The 26,876-nt window shown below is 37.8% G+C and overlaps 1 protein-coding gene across 4 annotated transcripts in view; it reads left to right on the forward strand.

The window, feature by feature from the left end:
• The window catches only part of Ccdc82 (coiled-coil domain containing 82), a 41,721-nt gene that overhangs the window by 8,910 nt on the left and 5,935 nt on the right, over positions 1–26,876 (forward strand). For 2 of the 4 annotated variants that reach the window (XM_052752202.1, XM_052752219.1), the window contains exons 5-8: positions 7,220–7,312; positions 11,815–11,939; positions 14,609–14,779; positions 20,016–20,201. In XM_052752202.1, the coding sequence (XP_052608162.1) occupies positions 7,220–7,312; positions 11,815–11,939; positions 14,609–14,779; positions 20,016–20,201 (575 nt within the window). The remainder of the gene's footprint in view (positions 1–7,219; positions 7,313–11,814; positions 11,940–14,608; positions 14,780–20,015; positions 20,202–26,876) is intronic. The other 2 variants (XM_052752228.1, XM_052752210.1) reach the window with 2 other exon arrangements.

Below are 26,876 nucleotides of genomic sequence, written 5' to 3' on the forward strand. Positions count from 1 at the left end.
TAGGTTGAAGAATGATTCATATTTCATGAAACTTGGCAAATTAAGGAAGAAAATGAGGCATTTCCAAGTTAATCTCTAACTTTTTTATATCAGCAGGTACTAGTTCACTTGCCACTTGGGCATTTGCATCAAAAGACTACTTAATTAAGAGACATACCATGATAATGGATTCTTTATCTAGACTGTGTTAAATATGTGAAAAACCAATATGTGAAAACTACTTCTAATTCCTTCTCTGCCTACTCCTTTCTGCTTACATTATTTTAATGGCAGTTTGAGAATTAAAGAATGGTTGGATGGAAATTAGAGTTGCCATTTACTCCCTCACTCACACAGTTTCTCTATTACTGACCTCTTACACTAGTTTGATACCTTTGTTATAATTGATGAGCCTCTCTTGGTACATTATCTCTAATTCATAGTTCACATTAGAGCTGTCTCTTTGTCTCATACCTTCCATGCATTTGACAACTGTCTAAGGACATATCCATCAGAATAGTTTCAGTGTCCTCAAATTTTCTTTATTCATCTCTTACATTCTTTTCAATGTTCTCCACAGACTTGTGTATTTGAATACTTACTTACTGGTAGTAGCACTGTTTTGGGGGAGCTGTGAAAACTTTTGATGGTGGAACATGTGGGAAGAAGTGAGTTTCCAGGGATCAGACCTTAGGAATTTACAGTGCAAACCCTGCTTCTGGCTGAAGGTCACACACTTGCTTGCTTTCATTTTCCCTTCACTGCCTCACTGTGACATAAGCAGCCTCATTCCTCTGCTGATGCGACTGTAAGCTGTTCTTGCTGCTATGGTCTGTATCCTGAAACAATTAGCCAAAATAAATCTTTCCTTCCTTAGGTTACTTCTTGTCAGCCATTTAATTATAGCAATGTGAAAAGTAATAAATGTACATTTCCACCTTCTCATCCTAGAACCTTAGGAAACCACTTATTTATTTGTTTTTGTCTCCATAGTTTTTAACATTTCCAGAATGTCATGTAATTAAGAACACCACAGCATGTAACTTTTCCTGTTGGTTTCTTCACTCAACTGTGCACCTTGAGTTTTTCCCCATGGCTAAACAAGATGCCATAGCTCACTTGTTTTCATTACTGAGTAAAAATGCATTGTATGGATTTGCTACAGTTTATGCACTCACCTGTTGCAAAACATCTTGGTTGCTTCCATGTTTTGGCAATTTTTATGAATAAAACTAATATAAACATTTGTATTCAGGATTTTCTGTGGACATAAGGCTGTATCTCACTTGAATAAATCCCAGGGAACTCTGGGTTTATTTTTAATATTAAATATCTCTACCTCAAGGTTTATATTTCACTTTCTGTGTAATCTATTTTGTATTTCTGTAGTTGCAGGAGTCTTACTCAACAAGTTGTGTTTCTTAACTGGTAACAATATTCTTGTTCTTCCTTTCTTGAGTTGACATGAGCCACTATTCTAGCTCTTTATTCCTGTTTCCTGTGGAAGTACAGAGTAGTAAGCATGGACTCTGGATAACTTCTGCTCACTAACATATTCTTCGTTTCTTGTGTTAACCCAGTGTCGCTTTGTGCTTTGCTGCCACTGGCCACTATCACTTCTTGGATGTTCCTCTTTTATAGCTTCTGCACTACCACTCTCTCCTGCCTTTCCTAATGTTACACTAATCTCCCATTTGCCATTCAACTTTTTTATATCCCAGGATTTCATCATCAACTGCCTTAATTTTGCTTGTACTTGGGGCAGTTTCCTATTGCCTTAGCAGTAAAGTATATAGACAAAAGTTCCCAAATATTTAACTCCAGGCAAGATTTCTCCTGAGTATAAGGTCCAAATTTTTATCAACTTGATGGGCATGTTTATCTGAGTATCTTTTAGATATCTGTAGCTCAATAAGTAGAAAACTGAGTAAGAGATTTAGTCAAGGAGTTGAGGAAGTAGATAACTATTGTTAGGATGATTAGATAAGCTCATACATTTATCATAACTGGACATGGAAAAGAATTTTCTAGTATATAAAAAAGTAAAGCCCAATGAAGTAAGTATCTGACTTCCAGAAGTAAAGGTTAGATGGTTGGCTACTTTCTCTCTTTGTTGTTTTGTTTTTCATTTATTTTTATTTCATTTAAGATAAGAACTTACACTGTTACCTAGGCTGGTCTGGAACTCACCGTGTAGCCCCGACTGATTTCAAACCAATGCTAATTATCCTGCTTTCAGTCTCCAAAGTTTCAAGGATTGCAGTCTTAGGCTACCACTCCCAGTGCTTAAGTCTTTGTGGCATTTTATAGGAGCATATTGTTCGTTGGGTGGGTGATTAAAATAAAAATAGTGTCATAATATTCCTGGATTTTATGGACTGAGATAAATGCTAATCACAACTAGAGTTTTGTAAATATCAGAGCTAATAAAAACAAAAATTTAAAGTTTATATGTATGATTAATTAATGGTTTTAATTTATCAATTTTTATGTCCAGTGAAGTTTACAAAATTTAAGCAATTTTTGATTACCCAAAGAATTAAGTTCTAAAGGTTGCTATAAATTAATTTTTATAAATTCAAAACATCTTTTTTCTCATTAAGACAATAGCCTATTTGATGAACAGTGAATACTACTCTGTAGCTTGTGTTAAATTATTACTGAATGGGCATTTCCAGATTTATTCTGCCAGCTTCTACAAGAATTCATACTAAGTGCAACTCAGGAGATGCTTCTGCCTACTCTACATTCAGTGTTCAGTTGAAAATCAAAATTGGCCACCAATGATGGCTCGTGCCTATAATCCCAGCACTAGGAGGCAGAGGCAGATAGATCTGTGAGTTCAAGGTAAACCTGGGCTACACAGGAAGTTCCAGTCCAGCCAAGCCTACACGATTAGATCCTGTCTCAAAAGAATGGATGTGGGTGTCAATTCATTAAAGCCTAGGGAACAGTAGGAAGACATTTCCTCACCTCCTGCCATTTGGCCAAGAGGTACATCTATACAATTTCTAGTTTTCTCCTTCATTACTAAACATGACAGTTAAGTCTTCCTCCATTTTCATCAGCTCTGTAAATATCTGCTTATATTCTGAGACTCAGTTCTGCTGACCGATGCGAAAGGCGGTTGAAGGATAGGTATTTGTCCACCACATCAGACCTGCATAGTTCACATGCCAGAAATACTGTACACAGGTAGAAGAAACCAGAAAAGCACTGTTAGGTGGATAGTAAGTATTGCATTATCTTCTTAGCACTCTATCCTATCATATGGTCAAACAAAACTGAGTAGTAGAGCTGAAAAGAATACATTTCAGCCAACCACTGTGTCTTTAGAATACTGGAAATTAGACTAAGAAAATAACCAGCTTAGTTGCCACCTGGCAATTCAGATAATTCTATAAGTGCAACAAAAAGTGAGTGTAAAAGCAATATTTGATTGGATTCAATGTGCATATTTTTTAAAATGAGTTTTTTTAAAATTACTTATAAGATCATTTGTTCTTTACATGACCATATTTTCAAGTGAGAACTATCATTTATAATGAAACACTAAAGGTGTTCTTTATGAAATGAAGAGGGCAGAAATGTTTTCTATTTCAGATGCTCTTGAGCAGTGCATTAAGATGTAAAAACAAAACCAATAGAGCTATAGATGGTCTCCGATCAACAGCAGTGTGTTTGTGTATGTGTGATGGGGCTGGAAGCAGGGCTTTAGTTTCTGTCCCCAGCCCAGATGAGCTGTAGTCAAGGAATTTTCACATTATTCCACTTCCTGTTACTGTTTTTCTCTTGGATGCAGTGGATACTTGCTATATTCTTTGCTCTGCCAAAACAAGTCAGAGACTATGGAGAAGACAGGTAAGGCTTCAGGAGGCTGAGAGTCAGCCAACCCTCAACCTTCACTTTGGCCTTCACAGGACCCATCTGATTCATTTATTTTGGTTTAAGAAAAGAACAAAAACAATTTAAACTGCACTAGCCCAATTATCCATGTTGGGAAAAAATATTTTCTGCTTAGGAGGAGTTTATTGTGAGGTAGATAAAAGAGCATCGGTATTGAAAAAGACATTTGCACCTAGGATGATGACATGTTTATATGTGTGCATATAAGCACAATTGCAATGTTTCTAACTTAAACACTTATACAGAAGTTAGGAGAAATAATATGAATATTTTAAGCATGAGAGTGTATATTGAATTTCTTTCAATAATTTTCTACCCATATTCTGTTTTCCCTGATGTGTCCAGGGATAGAGAGGAACTGTTACAAAAGAAAGTTTTCCTACTCTGCCTCTACCTCTCATGTTATTGTATGCTTTCATTCCCCAAAACAACATGTCAGCAAGCCATTCACTTCTTTCTGGAGCAGTATTTATAAATTTTCTCTTGGTTCACGACCAGTTTGGGAAGAGATAGCAGAAAAAAATACCATCAGAACCCCTTAACAATATCCATCAGCTCTGTGGTATCCTGGGAGACTCATCTCCCACAGATATCCAAGAGTAGCTATTTTGAAATTGGTAAAGGATCTCAGAACAGTAGCCAAAATAATAGGAGATATACAAAACTCAATTACTTTCTTCTATAGAAGAAATAAATACTTAAAAAATATAATGAAGGAAAATTTCTTGCACACTGACAACAAAATGAAGTTCCTAAGCCGGATCATAAAATCATGGCTGGCTTTGTAGATAGAAAAACACTTATGATGAAATAAGAAAGGAAACATGAGTAAGTGGAGAGACAACCATGATCTGAAAGTACTACACACACCACAAGAAGTTTTTCTTCTGAACTTCACTTAGAAGAATAAATGCACAAGAATAAAGTGAATTTTGAAAAAGTAGTAATTGAAAGGATTTTCCACTACAAGATGTAAAAAGTTCTCATTCAGTTGAAATAAGTACAGCAGGGCAGAGCTGACATGGGAAAAACATCCAGATCAGTAGAAAGGATGTTAAAACAAAATCTTAGCATATGTGAAGCTAAGGGATGCAGAAAAATAACAGAATACTGAGAGATCAAATGGAGCATGGAATTGATTGCTACCTTAGAAAAATAAAATCATGCATAATAACAAATATGACTTCTTTACCCTTTTCTCATTGAAATGATCATGAAGTATATGCATAGCATGCAGGAGACCCTAGATGCACACCTCAATATTACTAAACAGAAGATGATCATGGGGAATTTTCAAGTAAGTCCCCAAGACTATTTCACAGACATTCATCCGATATAGGAATTAGAACTAGTCTTGCAGGAAGCCTGGCTCCAAACCTAGTTCCAAGCTTCTCTATTTTCTTGTGATTTTAGGGATCTTGGTCACTGAGAGTTGTCATTTTTCCTACTAGGTGAGAAATTTGAATTTTATATTTTCCAACTCTCAATCCAGTTCTGTGAAAGGTAATACCATATTGGTAGACCTATGCAGGGAACATGAACACAAAGTCTGGAGGAGACTGCCTGGTACTCAGCTTCTAACACTTAGCTAGATGATCTTAAGAAACGTTCTCATCATCTCTTTAGTTTCCTCAACTGAAAATACACCAAGGGTAACATCTCTTAGATTAACCCTTTGGAAATAGGCAGTGCACATAAGTGTTTCAGGTGATGCCTGATATTTACTTCTTCATTGTGTTATTTTTCAGTTGGAGATACTAGGAACATTATCCCAGCACTGCCTACCATTTATTCAAATATGATGAAACCAGAAGCTTCTTTGTAAGGAGATTCTGATGAGCATAGCTAGGAAGATGATACTGTGGTTAGGAAGTAAAACACCCAAGCAATGCTGATCTCTGTCCTTTCCTTATGCTCCTGAAGGAGAAATTCCAGGGCCTTAGAAATAGAGATGCAGCTCTTAAAATTCCATGGCAGATGAGTAACACTGGGCATTAGCACATTCAAGACCAACATGTTCAGTGAGGTTTAAAAAAAAAATCGCTGTTGTATTTGCTTTATGGTTAAACTTAGTCCCAAAGTGGTTGAGTTTAACCTTTTCTCCCCAGAAGAGCTTTGCTTTAATATTGTTTGAAAAGTATTAGTTGGAGTTTGGATGAATTTTTATTTCAAAATTATATACCAACTTTATTTTATAGCAGTGTGGAAAGTCAGAGGTGAGTTCTTTGAATTGTTACTGTTTTTTACTTTCCCATTAGATGCTACTGGTGTGTGTGTGTGTGTGTGTGTGTGTGTGTGTGTGTGTGTACAGTCTTGTATCCTCTAATGACACAATTGGCACTTTTGGAATTTTCAATGATGATAGGCTCTCTAAGGTCTAAGACCCAGTACAAATTACTTCTGTTGATATTTAAACTTCAGCAACTCCGTGGAAAAAGTAGAGACTGAAATTTCCCTGAAGGCCTAAAAAACCTTACAAAGCCCTTTTAGCAAATAGCATAATAAGTTCAATCCACTTAATCAGGTGAAAATAAAACCCCAGCCAATTCATGATTTCTAAGAATATGTCCTACTTTTTACTCCGTCCCTAACTAAACATCTTCCACATTTCCAGTCATAGTTCATAGACACCTCCAGCAGGGCAAGTGTTCTTTGATTACTATTTGAATTATGGGAGGGAGGATTTGCTAGAGAACATTTCCATATCCCAGAGTAAAGTCTAGCCCCAGAGTAACAAGAACAGCACCACTACCTGGCTTGTCACCATGATGAACTCATGTCTAAGGCTAGCTTAGACAGACTATAGTGGCATTATGTGTGTAGTGTGGAAAAGAGAAGGCACAGCTCTTTAACATGGTGTGGAAAAATCCTACATCTGTGGCAGGATAAGGGATAATGGCGTTGTTATGCCCGCTAAGGTTTCTGTGAGTAGTAGTTTCCTGGGCTGTGTCATGTGTAGCATGTTATAGACTAAAGCATATTAAACAGTCTATTTGGGAGGCTTTCTTACCTTTTTTATTCACTCTAGTTGATCATTTCAAGTAGACATGTATTATTTTGATTTTTCACAGTATATACTTCTCAGTATTCTCTGAAGAATTTTCCCTTCATAAGTCTGGGACCATTTTAGATGACATCTAGAGACTTTGAGTTAGAAACCACCAAATTTGTAAAATAGACATTTTGTATTGCCCAAGTCACAAAAGCATATACAGGATGAGCATACTTTGTGTGACTTGTGGTAACCAGTTTCCTAGCATTGGAAGGGGACCTGTTGCAGTCACAGAGTAGTTTTGTCTGTTATATCCTAATAATTATTTTAAATTAATTTCAGATTCTTTTAGTGACCACTATACTCACTTTGAAACAGTTGTGAATGCTCTTCTGATCAATGCTTTCGATGAATCTTTTCTGAAAACCTTGTATGGTAAGTTAATAATACCAATGGAACATTTTTACATTTTCCTAAGCAGCTTTTGAAATTAGATGAAACAATGCCAAGACAAGCCATTCTTAAACCTTGCCAGTTGTTCCTTCTGGAATAAACTACACTATAAGTGCATTCACATAAAAGTCTTGTTAATATTATTGGATATATACAGATGGTAAGTATGTGACAAGTCCTTGCTCTCAAAGATTTCTACGGTGAATTTGAGAATATAGAACATACACCCCTAAAACAGAAGGTTGCCTCAACATTCGTATGCTTTCTCAGGTCCTCTAAGAATTTTGAGTTTCACCAAAAGACACATGCTCTTTTCTGCATTTATGCCTTGGTCCATGCTGTTCTCTGTAATAATGTAATTGTTATTTATTATAGATACTCTAGATAAATGTAAAAATATTTCTGTTGTAAAACTATGAATACTTTTCATTGCCTCACTTATGCCACTCACATTCTGAGTATGGCTGTATCTGTATATGAGAATTCTTGTATTGTATTGAAAATGTATCTCTGTTTTCTTGCCTTATCAGAGTATGAGAAATTAAACCTTTAATATATACATGTCCCCAACACAGAATCTGACATTTCATGGACTATACATATGTTGTGCTGAACACCTGAGTGCCTAAATAAGATTTTATTCATAAGTTATAGAACAAATATTTCTGGAATGCCATCTATGGTCCAGGCATTATTTGAGGATTGTTGATATGGTAATTTCAAACCACAAAATATACAAATCTAATGTATTCCTTACCTTTTGTGGTTTGAAATTACCATATCAACAATCAAACAATTAATCAACAGACAATAAGTGATTAAACAAGTAGATAGCATAATATGTGAACTAAAATTAGTATGTACTTATTGTGAAAATAAAAGAGTATATAGTTGGACAATAAGAAGAGAAGCTAATGTCAATTAGATGAGAGAGAGAGAGAGAGAGAGAGAGAGAGAGAGAGAGAGAGAGAGAGAAAGAGAGAGAGAGATTAGGTAAGGTTTCTGTGGCTGAGATAAATCGCCATGACCAGAAGCAACTTGGAAAGGAAAAGGTTTATTTCAGCTTATAACTCTCAGGTCACACTCCTTCACTAAGGGAAGTTAGGAAAGGAACCTGGAGACAGGAACGGAAGCAAAACCATGGAAGAGTGCTGAGAATTGGCTTACTACCCCTGGCTTGTTCAATCTGCTTTCTTATACACCCTGGGACTACCACCTGTCCAGAGGTTGCACCACCCACAATGGGCTGGGTCCTCCCACATCAATCACTAATTAAGAAATTGTACTACAGACTTGCCTAGGCAAGTCTTATAGAGGAATCTTCTCAATTGAGAGTCCCTTTTCCCAGATGTGTCAAGTTGACATCTAGCCAGGACAGATTGATAGATGAACTATAATATATTTATATTTATATATATATATAACATATACATGTATCTGAAGATTGGACAGATTGGTCAAATAATATAATGAAGTATCATTTAAACAGAAACATGAGTAAGATGAATGTATTCGTTTGCTTTATATTTCTGTGATAAAAATACTGACCAAAAGCAATTTAGGAAATAAAGATTTATTTGGCTTATGTATACTAGGTCAGAGTTCATTGAGGGAAGCCAAAAAAGGAACTTGGAGGCAGGAAGTGAAAAAAAAGACATAGAGGAATGCTGTTTACTGAATTCCTTTCCATAGCTTGCTTAACCTGCTTTCTTATACGACACAAGACTACCTGCCCAGGGATAGTACTATCCACAGTGAGCTAGGCTTTCTCACTTCCATTATTAATGAAGAAAATGCCCTACAAATTTGCCTATAGTTAGTTCATGGAAATATTTTCTCAATTGAGTTTCCCTCTCCCTACATATGTCTAGGTTTGTGTCAAGTTGATAAACACCAACCAGGACAATTGATCCCTTACTAGTTTGACACACCAATATATTACTATTACACCATAACCTTTCCTTTCTTGTTTATTTACAATATCTCATATTGATATCGATGTCTAATATAAAATACATTTCAAATTTTAAAAGCTCCAGTCTTTACAAATTCAAACACTATTAAATTGTCTTTTTTGTTTTTTTGAGACAAGGTTTCTCTGTGTAGCCTTGACTGTCCTGGAACTAACTCTGTAGACTAGGCTGGCCTTGAACTCAAAGATCCACCTGCCTCTGAGTGTTGGGATTAAAGGTGTGCACCACCACTGCCCAACAAGTTCAGTCTTTTTAAAATATCAAAAGTCTCTGTCAAAGTTCAAAGCCTCTCTACAGTTCCAAAGTCTCTCAGCCATGGGCTCCTGTAATCAAAATCAAAAGACGAGTTAAATATTTCCTTTCTCCAAAGAGAAGAATCAGGGCATATTCACAGCCAAAGCAAAGCCAAAGTCCATCAGTGTGAAGCTGAGTGTCAGACTTCCGGGACTTATTCACAATCTTCTGGGTTCCAGAGCGCTTGAACAGCCATCCACAGCACACACAGCTTGTCTCCTAGGCTCAGGCCAGCTCTACTCTACACTTGATGCTCTCCTTGCTGGTCATCCCATGGTATTGTCATCTCCAGTATGCTGGGAACTCTGCAGTTACAGGGCTGTACCTTTGCCAATAGCCTCTCCTGGGCTGTCTTCAGGGACTCTTTACTCTGTCACATGGTGTCAAGCCTCAACTGCTCTCCATGACCCCTTCATGCCTTCAGACTAGTTCCACCTGTGTGAGTCTTGCACATTACCCAGTTTGACTACCAGCACAAAGTACACCCCTAGCCCCCTTTGGGCCACATCTTCTGTGTGCTAACCCTGAGGAAGCACTTTCCAGAAGATTACACCTGATTGATGCTGGTTTCTTCATTACAGCTGTTTCTTCAGTCTCAGGTGACCAGCACCACAGTTTCCTAATTCAAAGTATCCTTCAAAGGGCTCCAGTAGAGTCTGTCCTTTGACTGAAACTTCACATCCCGGGCCTCCATTTTTATCTTTCAGGATCCCATAGAACAACACATTAAGCTCTGAGCACTCAGTGGCTTATCCAGCCCAAAGTTCCAAACATCTCCATAATCATTCCAAAACATGGTTAGCTCTGTCACAGAAATATTCTATTTCTGGTTCCAATTTCTGTATATAGTCTGCTTTATATTACTATGATAAAATACTAACCAAAGGCAACTTGGGGGAAAGGGTTGATTTGGCTTGTATTTGTATATAATGGGTCATGTAGCTAGAGTTTTTCTGCCTGGCCCACAGTCAGGACAAATCTCTCTCACCCGCCAGTCCCACAGCCGCTCAGACCCAACCAAGTAAACACAGAGACTTATATTGCTCACAAACTGTATGGCTGTACCAGGCTTCTTGCTAACTGTTCTTATATCTTAAATTAATCAATTTCTATAAATCTATACCTTGTACATGGCTCGTGGCTTACCGGTATCTTCACATGCTGTTTGTCATGGTGGTGACTGGCAGTGTCTCTGACTCAGCCTTCCACTTCCCAGAATTATTCTCCTCCTTGTCCCGCCTATACTGCCTCCTGCCTGACTACTGGCCAATCAGTGTTTTATTTACTAACCAATCAGAGCAACACATTTACCATACAGAACATCCCACAGCAGGGTCATAGTCCATTGAGAGAAGCCCAGGCAGGAACCTGGAGGCAGGAACTGAAACCAAGGCATAGAGGAGTGCTGCTCACTGGCTTGCTTTCCATGGCTTGCTAAGCCTGTTTTTTTGTTTTTGTTTTTTTATACAACTCACCTTGTATTTACAGAGTTTTGTGTCAAGTTGGCCAAAACCAACCAGAACAGTGATATATACATGTTTTATGCTTAGGATCACGGTAAGAGTTAAGAGCATTCAAGAACAACTAGGAAGACCAATGTCATTACAGTGTAATGAGTCAGGGATGAGGGGAGGAAGATTTCAAAGGAGCTAATAGTGGAAAGAAGGGCTTTTAATTCATGATATAGCATTTAAATTCGTAGTGACTTAATACAATATGATAAATTTGTTAGCTATGTTCATTTAGAAATAAATTTCTGAAGAAAGTGGAAAAATGAAGCTTAGCATCACAGGCCATGACAAAACACATATAAATTGAGAACAAAATATTAGTCAAATTAGGAAAGCAAAACTGACTGTAGTATGCTATGAGGGAGCGAGGGGGAAGACAAAGCAGAAAAGGCTTTTCCAGTGTGTTGGCAGGTGTTACCACTGGATCACGGATGGAGCCAGCTTCAGGGGTCCTTCAAAGCATGATCAGTTTTAAAGGAAAGTGAAAGGTTCTGTGCAAGCCTGATGTTTACAGGAGGTTATCAGAAGCTCTGCCCTGTTCTCTGCTCCTGTTCTTCCATGAAATGAACCATTTACTTCATTAACTATTTCCTAATTTCAAATATTTTCAACTAGCCAATCATCTTTCTAAAACTCTAACACATACATAGTGTTCCACTGATTCAGTATTTCAAGTGTTCTGCTGTTTTTTGTCTTCTGCTCACAGCTGGCACCAGGAAGAAGTCATATGCAAAAGATATGTTGACATCTCTTCATTATTTGGATAATCGCTTTATTCAACCCCGTCTAGAGAGTTTAGTCTCTAGAAGTCGATGGAAAGAGCAATATAAGGTATATAGTTTGCCTTTTAATCTCGGGTAAGAGCATGGGGACAGTGGCCCTCTCAAGATTTTAATATCCACCCAGATGGAATCATTTGCTAAAGTGTTGGCCTTCTGCCTTGTTAAATAACAACATACTGGTCTCTTCTCAAGTCTTTTATTGTTTTAAATATCCACACAATGTCTTCAATAATTAAGTGGTTTAAAATAATTTCAGAGTATCTCTAGAGCTTAGCCTATTTTAAAATGAGGAGATTGTCTTATAAGATGGTTCTTCTTAGAAGTAAGTCACACAGACGAAGAAGTTTGAAAAAACAGTGTTTAGCTTAAACTGGCTTCTGTATTGGAGCACTTTTCTGAGCACTAATTCATAAATTTATACCTCAAGTCTACCAGGAGGGGATTTAGACAGCAGTATTTCTCAAAATAGTGGATCCCATGAGGCTGCTTCTCTTGAGATACTGATTATTCCTTCTACTGTTTTTTTTAAAATATTTTTTGTGTATATATGTATGTTTGAAGTGTGTGGAGAGTATCTAATGTGTGTGAATGAGGACACATTCATGCCATAGTCCACTGTGGGAAGAGGACAACTTTCAGCACCTGATTTTCCCTTCCACTGTGGGTTCCTGGGATCAAACTTGGATCATCAGGCTTATGTGACAACAAATAGTTTTACCCAGGAGCCATCACTTCAGGCCCCTCTTGGGGTATTTGATTTCCATCAAACAGTATGGAAAATACTGACTTACATCATGTTTGACATACTCTCTAACTTAAGATTTTATAATTCTAGCAATTTGAGGAGTTGACTTTTTAATATAAGAATAACTGGATTCTTTGTTATACTCCAGATTTGTATTTTAGTATCTCTAATGGCAGAGGACGTACTATATGGTACTTAAAGGTACCCCTACTGCTGACATTCTATTTTCTAATAATAAGAGGGAAGAATGGTAGATAATAGACATTCAAATTCCTTAAAATCTCTCTAGCACTTAAATCAATTTCTGTGCTCATTTACTTCAGAAAACTTCATTTTGTCAAGAACTCTTCAGCCTGAAGTAAGCCTGATGATAGAAGATGGTTCAGTTGGAGGGACAGTCAGGGACTTACAAATTATAAGATTTCCAGTTCAAGGATGGCTTGAATTTAGAACCACCATACCTATCTTCTTACCTGTAGATTTTAACACCTCTGGATCCCCAGTTTATTCCTCAGATGCAAAAAAAAAAAAAAAAAAAAAAAAAATACTCATCTGCTTTTAAGGGAAACAGGTGTTTATTTATTTTAGGTAAAATGCATGAAATAATTATTATAATATTGTTTTCATTAATACAAAGAAAAATGTTACAATTTTAAAGACCCTTTAGCCTTTGGCAAATGATTTACATGTGAACTGTATTACTTAACCTCCGTTTTACAATGAGGAAAGTGTAACCAGAGGAAGTAGTGTTGCGTAGCTGGTACTTTCTCAGGCCAGTGTTTAACAGTCTTTCAAGACTCAGACCTCTAAGTTACATTGTGTTTTGTCACACTGGCAGGTAACAGTGAGGTTAGAAAACCCATGATGAAATAACAATAAGATTCACAGAATTATGAGACAGATGATTCTGTAAGGTCTTGGGATACACTGAGCCATACTGCAAAACATAAAGTAACATGAAGAAAACTTACTGGTTTAACCCAGAAAATTGTGTATGTCACTTACATGTGGAGAGCATTCTGTTCACAGTCGTCACTCAAAATACCAAGCTGTTTGAGCTTTCATCTCACTATGCTCCCACAGCACCACAGAAGCAGGAAGGGAAGAGGGCAAGTCTGGATCTTAGTCTGTTAATGTCAGGCTGTGAAGTGTGAAGAATATGACAGGTAAATCAAAATAGTGTTGCAGATCACACAATACAAAAAGGATCAGTGTACCATCAGACTGGTGTAGGGGGTGAATGTGACTTAGTAACCATGCTAACAATATACTTAGTGTGCTCATTCAATTGTGATATTAAAATACACTGCTAACAGAACAGGACTATCTAACACAGCCTGCATGTGAGCACAGTTACTCATGTACAAGTAACTTTATGTCTAATGAAGTTCTGCTCATGCAGACTAGTGTTTCTCACATTGTTCATTGGGTGGTAATACAGTCACTAGATGGTCCATCAGCACTGGACATGGAACATCATTCATTTCAAGGTGCTTGTTTTTATAAGACAGAGCAGGTGACTACAGGAGGGTTATTTCCAGAATGTTTGGAGAAAAATGTGATTTCACTCATGCACTGAAGAATGAATGTAACTTGTTTTTCAAATTCTAACTAGCTTAAACAAATTCATCTTTCTCTATTCTGAATTTTTGTTGCTCATCTTCCAACTTTACTTAATATCTCATTGATGCTAATTATCAATGAGACCAGGAAAAAAGTAAGTTAAAGCCTATTGGAAACACTACTTATTGGTAATTTGTATGTAACAAGATAGATGAAACTAATTGTTTTTCCTTGTCTGTTTTTTTATAGCCAAGATTAATAGTTCATTTTTCAATTTAAAAATACCTTCTTCAAGTAAAAAAATTTCATGTGTTTTATTCTTATATTCCTTCCCACTGTTTTCCAAAATGAGTTATAATTTGGATATATTCATATTTGACTTAGTCTTCATTATTTTTAACTGTCGGCAGGAACGAGTTGAAAGCTACTCTAACTTAAGTATCCATCCAAAGAACCCCGAGGACTGCTCCTGCCAGGCTTGTGGGCTGCATCGTCACTGTAAATATGCAGTGCATCTCTCAGGAAAGTTGTACAACAACAAGACAATGGAAACAGATGATTTCATGTCACATGACAAGCAGGTATCTTTTGCTAAGTTCTGCTTTTGATATTTAGAAAATTGAGGCTTCATAGCTTGTCCTCTAGGTAATTCTCACAAATAGAGAAACCACTACAAAGAAAAGAGTACAAGGAAAGAAGGTACATTTGGTTTTCTTTCTTTCTATTAGTGTGTCACAGATAGTAAACCTAGGGCCTCAGCTTGCTAAGTAATCACCCTGCTGAGTAACACCCCTCACCCCAGGGTACAATTTTCAAAGGTGAAAATTATGTCTTATATAGCATATTCCCTCTTATTTCAGTGAGATAAAATCAATACATATTCTTAATCTCTGTGAGTCATATTGTAGGGCTGGGGTGTACAGGATGAGAGTGAGGAAGAAGGTCACATGGGCAAGAGAAACAAGTGCTGCCTTTGAAGTCCAAAGAAGAGTGTGGCCCAGGTCAAAACCTCATGTCACATAGTATTGAAATTAGTAGTTTCTAGGTAAGTAGTCGAAGACGGCTGTTCATCCTAGAAAGAAACAATTTAGATTTTATCTTGTGTGTCAATGTCTAGAGCAATTATTTACCTAGTTAAGATGCTGTTAAAGGGCCGGGCGAAGCCGGGCGGTGGTGGCGCACGCCTTTAATCTCAGCACTCGGGAGGCAGAGGCAGGCGGATCTCTGTGAGTTCGAGGCCAGCCTGGACTACCAAGCGAGTTCCAGGAAAGGCGCAAAGCCACACAGAGAAACCCTGTCTCAAAAAAAAAAAAAAAAAAAAAAAAAAAGGTGCCGTTAAATTTGGACAGAAACTTCAAGAATAAGTAATTGCTAGGCATAGTGGTGCACACCTTTAATCCAAGCATTCGAGAGGCAGAAGAAGCAGGAATAGGGCAGTCTGGTCTACAAAACTAGTTCCAGGACAGTCAGGGCTACATAGAGACCTCTTGTCAAAAAAAAAAAAAAAAAAAAAAAAAAAGAAAAGAAAGAAAACTCAAAATTTAAAAAATAAGTAATTAATAGACAAGAGTGGGAACTCGTAAAAATATAGATTCTGTGTGTGTTTTAATCTCACTTGTAAGAAGGCTGCATTTGTAAATACTTTGAAAACTTCCTCTAGTGACCCTGTGTATCTTTGGAGAATGTATGTTTTGGGAGGGATACTTGGTGCTAAATCTTCCATTATTGAAGTGGAGGAAATACAACTTATTGGGAAGTATGGTTCATGAGCACTATTGGGCAATAGTTGACCAGATTCCTCTAAGCATTACAATAAAGAATAGGAAAATCATTTAGAGATTTTATTCTTGGGGACTGGAGAGATGCCTCAGTTATTAAGAGTATTGCTGGTCCCTCAGAAGACCCTGGTTTAGCTCCCAGCTCCCACATGGCAGCTCACAACTGTTTATAACTCCAGTTTTATAAGATCTCATTCTCTCTACTGGCCTCCCTGGGCTCCTGCATGCATGTGATACCCATACATACACTCAGGCACAAACACATATACATAAAATACTGTAAAAATTTATACATGGACAATGAATTCAGTATTGCCCTTAATGTTTGGAAAACTACTATAACACATACTTATTTTAACAATATTGTATATGCAATTTCCTCATTGCTTAACAATAATCTATGATTTTTATAAGAAGTCCAGAATCTTATAAAAGTGATTGAATATTTGAAGAACCATATTTGGTTGTATAGATCAAATGTATTGATTTGAACATGTCTTTGTTATATATATATAGCTAATCCTGGAGGGAAAGTAGAGTTAAAAAATTATTCATAGAACTCTAACATGACTGAGAAGAAATAAAGTTTCTATTAAAAATGGTTAATTCAGATATCTAAAATTAAGGTCACATATAATGGGACATGTCTCTAAATCCTAATATTTAGGAGTCTGAGACAGGGAAATCTGAATTCAAGGCCAGTCTAAGCGATATAGCAAATGCCAAACCAGCCTGATCTATACAGGGAGACTGTGTTTCAATAAAAAGACAAAAGGAAAGAAACAAAGGAAAAGAGAAGGGGAGGGGGAGAGAGGAAAAGGGAGAGGGATGGAGGGAGGGAAGACAGGAGAAAAGGGAGGGAAGGGATCTCAAAAGAGAGGAAGAGAGGAAGGTAGTGGGAGAGGAAAGGAAAGGAAACAACAGGGAAGACCAAAAGAGCAGAGTCACACAGTTGGGAAAATAGAGAAGTTCAATACATGAGAAAATGCTCATTCTCCTTAAGAACATACAAATAAAACTATTTAAGATTCATGTCGATAGCTTCTAAATTACTGAAAGACTTTTAAATCAAATGTAGAAAGGTAATAGGATCAGCATTGTTTAGATGTAAAGTTGGTAGGCGTATGACAAGTAAGATTCCTAGAGGAAGAGTCTGGTACATTTGTAAATGCAGGTGATTACATAGTCAGAGTTGCTGTAATCACCATACATCTACTCTATGGAAATAAATGTAGTAAAATTAAATGCCATAATTGCAAAGTTCACTGAAGCATTGTTGATAGGGAGTGAGGTACAAAATAGTAGAAACAGTACAAATAAAACATTAGAATAGTGATATGATAGTCTGATATACAAGAATATGTGGCAGGCTATAGTAACACCCACTCAGATGATGTTGTTAGTAATAGTTATTATGGATGTTTTGAAATGATGCTAGGTAAAATAAATTTTCTTCAGTAAATTTTTATTTTAAAAAATAAAATCATTGTATTCTAATTAACTCACAAACATCTCACAGAACCAGAACTAGTTTAAGGAAACCACTAAAACACTTTATTTTTTTGTTTTGGCATAGAATTCAATTGCTTCCATAAAAGTATGATCAGAGTCCATCACTGTCATTTACTGTGTCAGTGCATGCAAATAAAGGAAAAAACAAATGTACTTACATTCTGGGGCTTAAAGAGACTGTCCACACCTCCACCCACCGCTCTCATGTTGTTTTGAAACCAAAGTCTCTACTTTGTGATTGTGCTTATAGTTACATAAAATTGAAAGCTTAGGATTATCCAGGTTCTTTTTGAGGGTTAAGTAAAACAGTTATTGTTTTTGATAATTTTCTTTTGCCTGACTTACCAAAGATTAGCTTATTTGAAAGGAAGGATATGCTTTGATGAAAGATGGAGTCTTCACAGAGTGAGTAGGTTAGTTACAGTAGTGTTATGTTGGACAAGAGGCCTTGGACCACAAGGCCTTGAGAGAAAAAAGCAAGTCTTATCAAACTCAGGAAATGAAAGAAACTTAATGCTCACAACACTGCTTCCCAAAGCTAAATAAACAGAAACAGCTGCCAGACGGGGAGGAAAGGGTAGTGGGGGAATGGATGGTGGTTGGGTTAACTGTACATTGTGCAGGAAGTTCTAGGAATGCAGTTCTTGTGAAGGAGTTCTCACCTGTGCTGGGGTGGGCTTCTCACTCTTGCACTTGACTTTGCTTCATCCATGCTCCTGTATGTCACTCCAGTGAACTCAGTAAACCACTAAGTTAGACTTAGGTGGAATGGTTCCTTTGGTGTATTTTTGAGTACCATATCTGGGATGAATAAATGCTTGTTCATGACTCTCCAGAAGTCACAGGCCACGCATGGTGGTGCACACCTTTGATCTCAGCACTCTGGAGGCAGGGGCGGGTGAACCTCTGAGTGTGAGTTTGAGGCTGGCCAGCAAGGACTACACAGTGAGTTCCAGGACAGCCAGAGCTTCACAGAGAAACCCTGTCTCAAAAAAACAAAAGTCATAGGACATGATGAAATGTCCAAAATGCTTCATTTAACCATGCATCAAACCCAGCTGCTGTCCAGTCATCATTATATAACTTTAACTCCTTTTTGGCAACATACTGCTGACCTGTTATCTTCACAGCATCATCGTCTTTGTATTTCTGTGCATGTGGATTCAGAAAAAAAAGTGGCATAGATGACGATTAAAAAGTATATAGTTTGTACTAAACTTGTGCACTTGAGCATAGAGACAAATACTTAAGTTAGGACATTTGTGCCTTCTCGCTCTTATATGATATGATCATGTTATGATGTTATGATATGATCATGTTATGATATTTGGAGCCCATTTTGATGAATTTTCTACAAAGAGTGAAAATAGTATGAATTAAGATATATTTAATTTATCAGTATAATGATGTTGGCTTCCTGTTTTAGCTGTGTAACGAACCATAACTATCAAAGCATGAAACAGAAATGGTCTGGTTGACTGATTTTACAAACATGCATCACAGAGTCCTAGAAGTCCATATATAATCAAGGCAGACAATAAAATGTTAATATGTCTTACTTACACATGACACATGAAGTAAAGCCAAAGATATGCCTGCACACAAAGAACAATTTTACTTTACATTTGGGATTGTTTAGGAAACAACTAATAATACTTAACATTGGTGTAAGAGTGCTTCACTTTTAGTTGTTGCTTATGTGTACAATTTATCATAATCTGGGCATTTTAAACACAGAAAGTGTGTACATGCCATACTCAGCATGCTTTTTCCTGCTTTTGTGTGTATCCATTTTTCTGCCTTAAGAGTAATTTCTTTCTTTCTTCTCAAATTCAAATAATTGTTTTCGGAATCACAGACAGAGGCTGGGGATGTGGTTCAGTCAATAGAAGATGGCAACATGAGGACCTGAGTTCAATCCTTAGCATCTTCTAAATAGATAGATAGATAGATAGATAGATAGATAGATAGATAGATAGATAGATAGATAGATAGATAGATAGATAGATATTTTAAGCTCTGGAATGCCTTGCCTATTTGGAAGACCCAAGGCCAATGACAAATGCTGCCTCAAAAGAAAAAGGATTAGTGGAGCCTGAGGAATGACACCTGAGATTGCCCTCTGGCCTTCATATATACATACACACACACACACACACACACACACACACACACACACACACACACACACAGAGAGAGAGAGACATGGACTGACATCTTGGTAGCATCCTGAGCATAGCATTTGCTGTAGTGTTTTATAATCATCCTTCTCCTAAGGTACTAAGCTCCCTAATACAGGTGCTGCATCCTTGCTTAGCCTCTAGCTCCTGCCCAATACTGGGAGCATAGTAGGTGTACAGGTTCTGTTGACTGGTTGTATAGATAAGATAAAGAAATCATTTGTATACATACTTAAATAAAATTAAAAACACATGTTTTAGATTCTACCATTAAGGGAAATCTGAAAATTAGAAGTGATATATATACACTTCATATTTGAGATAATGACATTTATTTCTCAATGTAGGTGTTTATTGTTGGCAGAATTTGTGCTAATCGCACCAGAATTTATCATAAACTGAAACATTTTAAATTCAAACTGTACCAAGAATGTTGCTCCATTGCAAGAACAGAAGAAGGTGAAGATGAACAAGTCAAAGAAACAGTAGGAAGAGTCTTTAGTCAGTCAAAAGAGAGCGGCTGGATTAGAAAGGTAAGACCATAGACCTCCTCATTCTGCAGAATCTGGAGGCTTGAGGATGCCAGCAAAAAGATGACATTAGTAGACAGTGATACTTAAGAAAATCTCTTCTCTCCCTGTTCTTATGTTTCCTCTTCTGCCACCTCTTCCTTCCACATTCATCATTGTTCTATTGTGAATAGACATCCTGATGCTCTAAGAATTTACTTACCTCATGGAGATTTTATTGAACAATAATGCTGTACCTTAACAAAAGATCCCTCTTCTTTCTCTTTTATGTATGCAACCTTACTAACATTAAGTGACTTTTTTATTGCTGTGATAAAATACAATGACAGACGTGTCTTAATAGAAAGGGGGTTCTTTTTTGCTTACAGGTGTGTGCTATGCTTCATCATGGTGAGGAAGTCCTGTGGCAGGACCTTGTAGAGCCTGTCTTGTTTCAAAGTCAAGAAGCAAAGAGATTAATTCTTCTGCTCAGCTACCTTTCTCTTTATGCAGTCCAGGACCCAAGCCTAGAGAATAGTGTCACATACTTTTAAGGTAGATTTTTCTACCTTAATTCACCTAATCTAGATAATCCCTCAAAGGCATCCCCAGAGATATGTCTCCTGGGTAATTCTAGATCCTGTCAAACTGGGAATCAGTATTAGCTATTATATTCCAGGGTAGGTTTTTGGTGTTTAGGGTGGGTCAAAGTATAGGACTGACCTTTGCTAGTCTGCTTTCCTTCTTTAAAACAATCCCTGTGATCTAAGAGTGAAGAAGCATCTGGTGCCAGCCTGAGGAAAGGGTCTGCATCACCAATTCTAATACAGCCACATCCTCTTCTTGAGGACCTAGGGCTGAGTAGTTGGCATTGTAACTGAAGATAGGAGGGCATGCTGAGGCTTCAGGCTGTGGAACCCGCTGTGATTCCCCTCTTCCTTCATAGTCACTGAATTTGGTATCTGAGATAGAGTGGAATTCTAAAGAGTCCAGTGGATCCATAAGATCTGGCATTTCAGAAACTCTACTTTGCTCACAGAATCTTTAGAAGTATGCTGTGGAAAGAATGCTCATGACAGCAGTTTTCTAAAACAGAGTTAGTCCTGTATATATGTGAACAATTAGAAATTATTCAGGAAATTTTGATCAATGACACATTCCATCTTGAAAAATAAAAGAAACAGAAAAGATCCTGACTTGATATCTTTTGCCTGGGTTATATAATAGGGAAATCTGTAAAAGGGCAAAAGTGAGGCAAATAAGCTTTATGAGCAAAGAGACAGGGAGCAGCAACACAGGACCACCTCAGGGCCTGTCATGTGCAGTAGAAAGGTCGCTACAGGGAAAGACATTGGAATTACTTTCCCTCTGGATAGTTACTCTCCTACCTAATTCCACCATCCATTAATCTTTCTCTCTCTCCTTTCACTCTCTCTAGAAGGTCCTCTACTCCCACTCTGTGTTTTCCATTGACTTTAGGGAAAGCCCTAGCTAGTAACCCTGTCTCCATTTTCTGAGACATTGAACTTCTTAAGTGCTTTTTATGATACCTGTAAGAGCTACCAACTCAGTGGTGTAATTAGAAAGTCTATTGGTATACCTCACTTATAAATATACCCACTTTCCCCACTTTTGTGGTACCTGAGATTGAACCCAATGCTTTGTAGATGCTAGGAAGTTACTCAGCTGTAACTGCAGTCTTGTGTAAGTTGTGTGGTTATTATAAGTAATAATTATACATATTTATATGTGGAGAACTTTCAACTTCTTGCAGGGAAAACACCAAGGATTTCCATGTGTTTTAGAGGAAGTATAACGAAGTTTAGGACCATTGATGGAATATGAAACAAAAACATTCTTAAGGAAAGGAAGTCAAATTATATTCTCTGTCTTAGGTTTCCATTGCTGTGATAAATCACCATGACCAAAACGGGGAGGAATGGTTTGTTTCAGCTTACAATTCTCAGATTACACTTCATTACTGAGGGAGATCAGAGCAGGAACCTAGAGGAAGGAACTAAAGAAGAGGTTATGAAGGAACACTGCTTACTGGCTCACTCTGTATGTTTTTCAGCCTGCTTTCTACCATACAGGAAGTCCTGCCCAGGGCTACCACCACCCTCAGTGATCTGTGTCCACCCACATCAATCATTAACCAAGAAAATGTTCTACAGACTTGCCTATAGGCCAAACTCATGGAAGCATTTTCTCAATCGAGAGTCCCTTTCCCCAAATGACTCTAGTTTCTGTCAAGTTGACATAAAACTAACCAACAGAATCAATCCCTTGTCAACTTGACACACAAATATATAACTATTAAAACATAAACTTTTCTTTCTTTTTTGCTCCAAGATGACATGTTAATATTAGTATCATAATATAAAATATTCTAACTTTTAAGAATGCCACAGTCTTTAAAAATTCAAACACTAAAAGTTCAGTTTCTCTAAAATATCAAAGGTTCCTTTTAAATTTCAGTCTCTTAACAATAGGCTCCTGTAATCAAAATCAAAAGATGAGTTAAATATTTCCTTTCTCCAAGAGAAGAATCAGGGCATATTCAGAGCCAAAGCAAAGCCAAAGTCCATCAGTGTGAAGCTGAGTGTCAGACTTCCGGGACTCATTCACAATCTTCTGAGTTCCAGAGCGCTTGAACAGCCATCCACAGCACACACAGCTTGTCTCCTAGGCTCAGGCCAGCTCTACTCTACACTTGATGCTCTCTTTGCTGGTCATCCCATGGTATTGTCATCTTCAGTATGCTGGGAACTCTGCAGTTACAGGGCTGTACCTTTGCCAATAGCCTCTCCTGGGCTCTCTTAGGGATTCTTTACTCTGTTACATGGTGTCAAGCCTCAACTGCTCTTCATCTCTCCTTCGATCCTGAGGTTTCTACTTCACCAGTGGCTTCTCCTGGCCTTTCACAGTGCAAGGCCTCAGCTGTGTTCCATGACCCCTTCATGTCTTCCAAACCAACACCACCTGTGTGACTCTTACACATTATCAAGTTTGGCTACCAGCAAAAGGTACACCCTTGGTCTCTCTGGACCAATCTTCTGTGTGTTGACTCTGAGTAAATACTCCCTAGAAGATTGCACCTCAGTGATGCTGGTCTCAATCACAATTCTTCAGCCCAGGTAACCAATATCAGTTTTCCCAGAAAGCAAAGCTTTTACTTCAGAGGATCTGAGCCCTTGAGAATCACAACTGATTCTTCAGCCCCAGCTGACCAGAACCACAGATTCTTAATTCAGAGTATCTAATGGCCCTGATAGTGCCTTTAAGGGACTTTTAAACTTCCTTTTGAATCTTCTCAACCCAGGCCTTTGTTATCTGCATTACTCTCAGCATTCTTCTGATCTCCTACAGATTAGCCACTGATCTCTGAATATTCAATAGCTTTTCAAGCATAAAGTTCAAAAGCACAGTCTGCCCAAAAAACACATGGCCAGATCTGTCACAGCAATACCCCACTCCTCATAGCAATTTCTGTCTTAGCCTGCTTCCTATTGCTGTGATGAACACTGAGCCCTAAAGCAACTTGGGGAGGAAAGAGGTTAGCACTGAGGGAAGTCTGAGAAGGAACTCAAGGCAGAAAGTGATGCAGAGGCCTGGAGGAACATTGATTACTGGCTTACTCCCTGTGGCTTGCCTAACCTGCTTTCTTTGACCATGCAGGACCACCTGCCCAGAGGTGAACTGGGCCCTCCCACATCAATCCTTAATCAAAACACAATGTACTACAGAATCGCCCACAGGCAGATTGTATGGGGGGCATTTTCTCAGTTGGGAATTCCTGTTCCCAGATGACTCCAGCTTCTGTCAAGGTGACATAAAACTAACCAGCACATTCTCTATTAAGAGAAACTTTTAACATTAGATGTTAAAAGAATAATGTATATGCTTAGGACAGGGAGCAGTTTTCCTCCATGTAAAAGCAGCAAAAAACTTCATTGTGTCTTAGATTTCGGGCCTTTTAAAAAGATTTTAACTTAAAAATAGTTATCTAAAGACTTTTTCAAAAGATTCCCTAGAAAGCAGAAAGCTTATATCCAGCATAAATATATACATTGCTTTTTGTGTTGTGATAAAATTCCAGAATTTGTCAAATGCTCTGACATTTCTCAATCTTGCTATTCCATTGAGTGAGAACACTATGTGTGCTTGTGAACACATGCATTTTTAGGCTGCAGTCATCACGTCTCCACATTTATTCTTCCTCTTTATAGTGCCTGAGTCTGTGCTACTTGGATGCCCATCTCAGTAACCCTGGATGGTCCAGTCTCCCAGTATGTCACATCCTTCTCTTGTCTTACGTGCTGTTTTCTACTCCCTGCTTGTGTTTCTCACTCTACTCCTTACCTGTCCCTTCTCTTCTAAGCAGTTTCCTTCTGTTCTCTCAGGATCTCTTAGTCTGTTTGGCCGTGGACTAAAGACCTGCCAACTAAACTTCTTTCTTGTTCTTTCCCCCACTTATTGTGCTAGAATTATCTGCTTTCAGTCTAATAGTCAATGTTTAGCAAGTTAGCTTTCATACAAGGAAAGGGCAAATGAGGGGGAAAGCATAATGAAACCAAAATCTGTAAACATGCATGTCATTCTAAAATAGTCTAATGTGCCCAGCATCCCTTTCATTAGGAAGAAAATATACCTAGGCGGTAGACGATAAGATTGTTGGGATTGGTTGATAAAAATATGGATACCAGGAAGAGAAGATAATATGTCAGCAGGAGTAACAGGCTAGAGGGACAGGGAGATGGCTTAGTAGGTAAAGTGCTTTGCCACACAAGTATGAGAATTTGGATTCAAACCCCAGTGCCCACGTAAAAAACAGGTGCAGTGACATGTACCCTAACTCCCAGTGCTGGAGAAGCAGAGACAGGTGAATTCCTGGGGTTTTCTGCCCATCCAAATATGTGAGCTTCATATTCAATGAGAGACTTTGTCTTGAGTGATGGAGAGCAGCTAAGAAAGATACCCTGCATTGACCTCTGGCATAAACATACACACACACACACACACACACACACACACACACACACACACACACACACCTGAACACATACATAAAAGAAATATCAAATCTGTTTTACAGCTGTATTTAAAATAATTTGCAATGTACTACATAAATAAGAACTTCAAATTATAATGAGCTATTTCCTATACTTAGTTCTCTTTTCACCCTCCCCTTTCAACATTTTATTCTTTTCTTTTTCTTCTACACCTGAAGTTGCTATTTCTCAAGATATTATTCTTAACTACCTATGTCAAAGTCGCATAGAAATTTGTGGAAAAATACATAATTTCTGACCTTATCCAGGCCAATCGAATGAAACTCCTTAAGGGCATTAAACATCTAACATTTTTAAAAATGACTGATTCTTAAGTAAATTAGTGATGCAGGACCACAGCTTAAAATTTCCTGTTGAGTTGGATTCTATCCTCAGACTCTTGAAGCTCCCTCTGTACATCATTTCCTTTCTATTGGTCTCATTTACTCCTTCCGGGTAGAGGATGCCAGGCTTCACTTAGAATCTGACTACTTTCCCCTACCCCATCTCCACAATCAGGAATGTTCTGTCAGAGTGTCCATCTGGTACTATATGAGAGTGCTCTTCATTATTAAAGTAAGGCCCAGACTCCCCAAAGGCTCTGTGATGAGCTGCAGGAGCTGCAACTTCAGGCAGAGAAGATGGCAGAGTGGTCCTAATGACCTTTCCTTTGTTTCACTTTCCCTTTTGTGGTTTTCATTTTTTTTCTCAGAACAGCTGTTGCCCCACGCCTGCCATTTAAAACTCAAAACAGCATCCTATAAAGGTTAAAAGCATGCATTTAAATATTTGCCCTTCCACTGACTAGCAGTAGAATGTGAAAGCAAGTTACTTGATCTCTCCAAGCCTGTTTCTTCTCTGTAAAATATGAACCAAGAAATAATTAGGGCTTCAGTCATGTAAATTATGGCATATTTAGGGCCTGGAATTAGAAAGTGGTCAACTACCATTAGCTATTATTTGTAATATAAGCAAGCAAAGATTGTTACTTGCTGCTCTTAATATGCAAAGATATATTTTAATTTTCCAAAACAAATTTTATAAATAATTGAGTAAAACAATGTAAAGATAAAACAATAAGCCTTTAACAGCCAGTCTTTTAAGGTACAGGTTTCAGATCCTAAAGAATCATACTTCCATGTACCACGAGGACTCTAAGTGGCCTATGCTAGCAGATCATTGTCTGTGTTGTTCTTTTCTTCCATTTTTCCTGAGGATGTGCAGCAATTAGAGATCTTGAGATTATGAAAATGGGCTTCATGGCCTTGCCTAGGATGAAAATGCAATAGTCACATTGCTTCCCATGAATCCTTGTCATCATAGAATTTAGGCCATTGAGGTCTTCTCTCAGAGTTCATAAACCAAGTTAGAAAGCCATTAAATAATTCAATATCCTCAACTGATATAAATACTTGGACTCTGTGTCTAAATGTGAACTCATGTATCTTCTCTGTTCCCCATCTGCCTGAGATAGCACTGCCTACCATCATTCTGTACTCTTTCACCTTGCAATTTCCAGGGCACCCTTAACCCATTGCTTAACATGTTCCACTCTCTTATTTACCCTCCATTTCCATTGTTGCCCCACAGATTTGAGTCCTCATTGCTTAATTTGTCACCACAGATTCATTGTCAGACAGTTATGGAA

Source organism: Peromyscus californicus, unplaced genomic scaffold, assembly GCF_007827085.1.
Source record: "Peromyscus californicus insignis strain IS unplaced genomic scaffold, ASM782708v3 Scaffold_11__1_contigs__length_118956290, whole genome shotgun sequence".
In the NCBI taxonomy this organism is placed as follows: domain Eukaryota; kingdom Metazoa; phylum Chordata; class Mammalia; order Rodentia; family Cricetidae; genus Peromyscus; species Peromyscus californicus.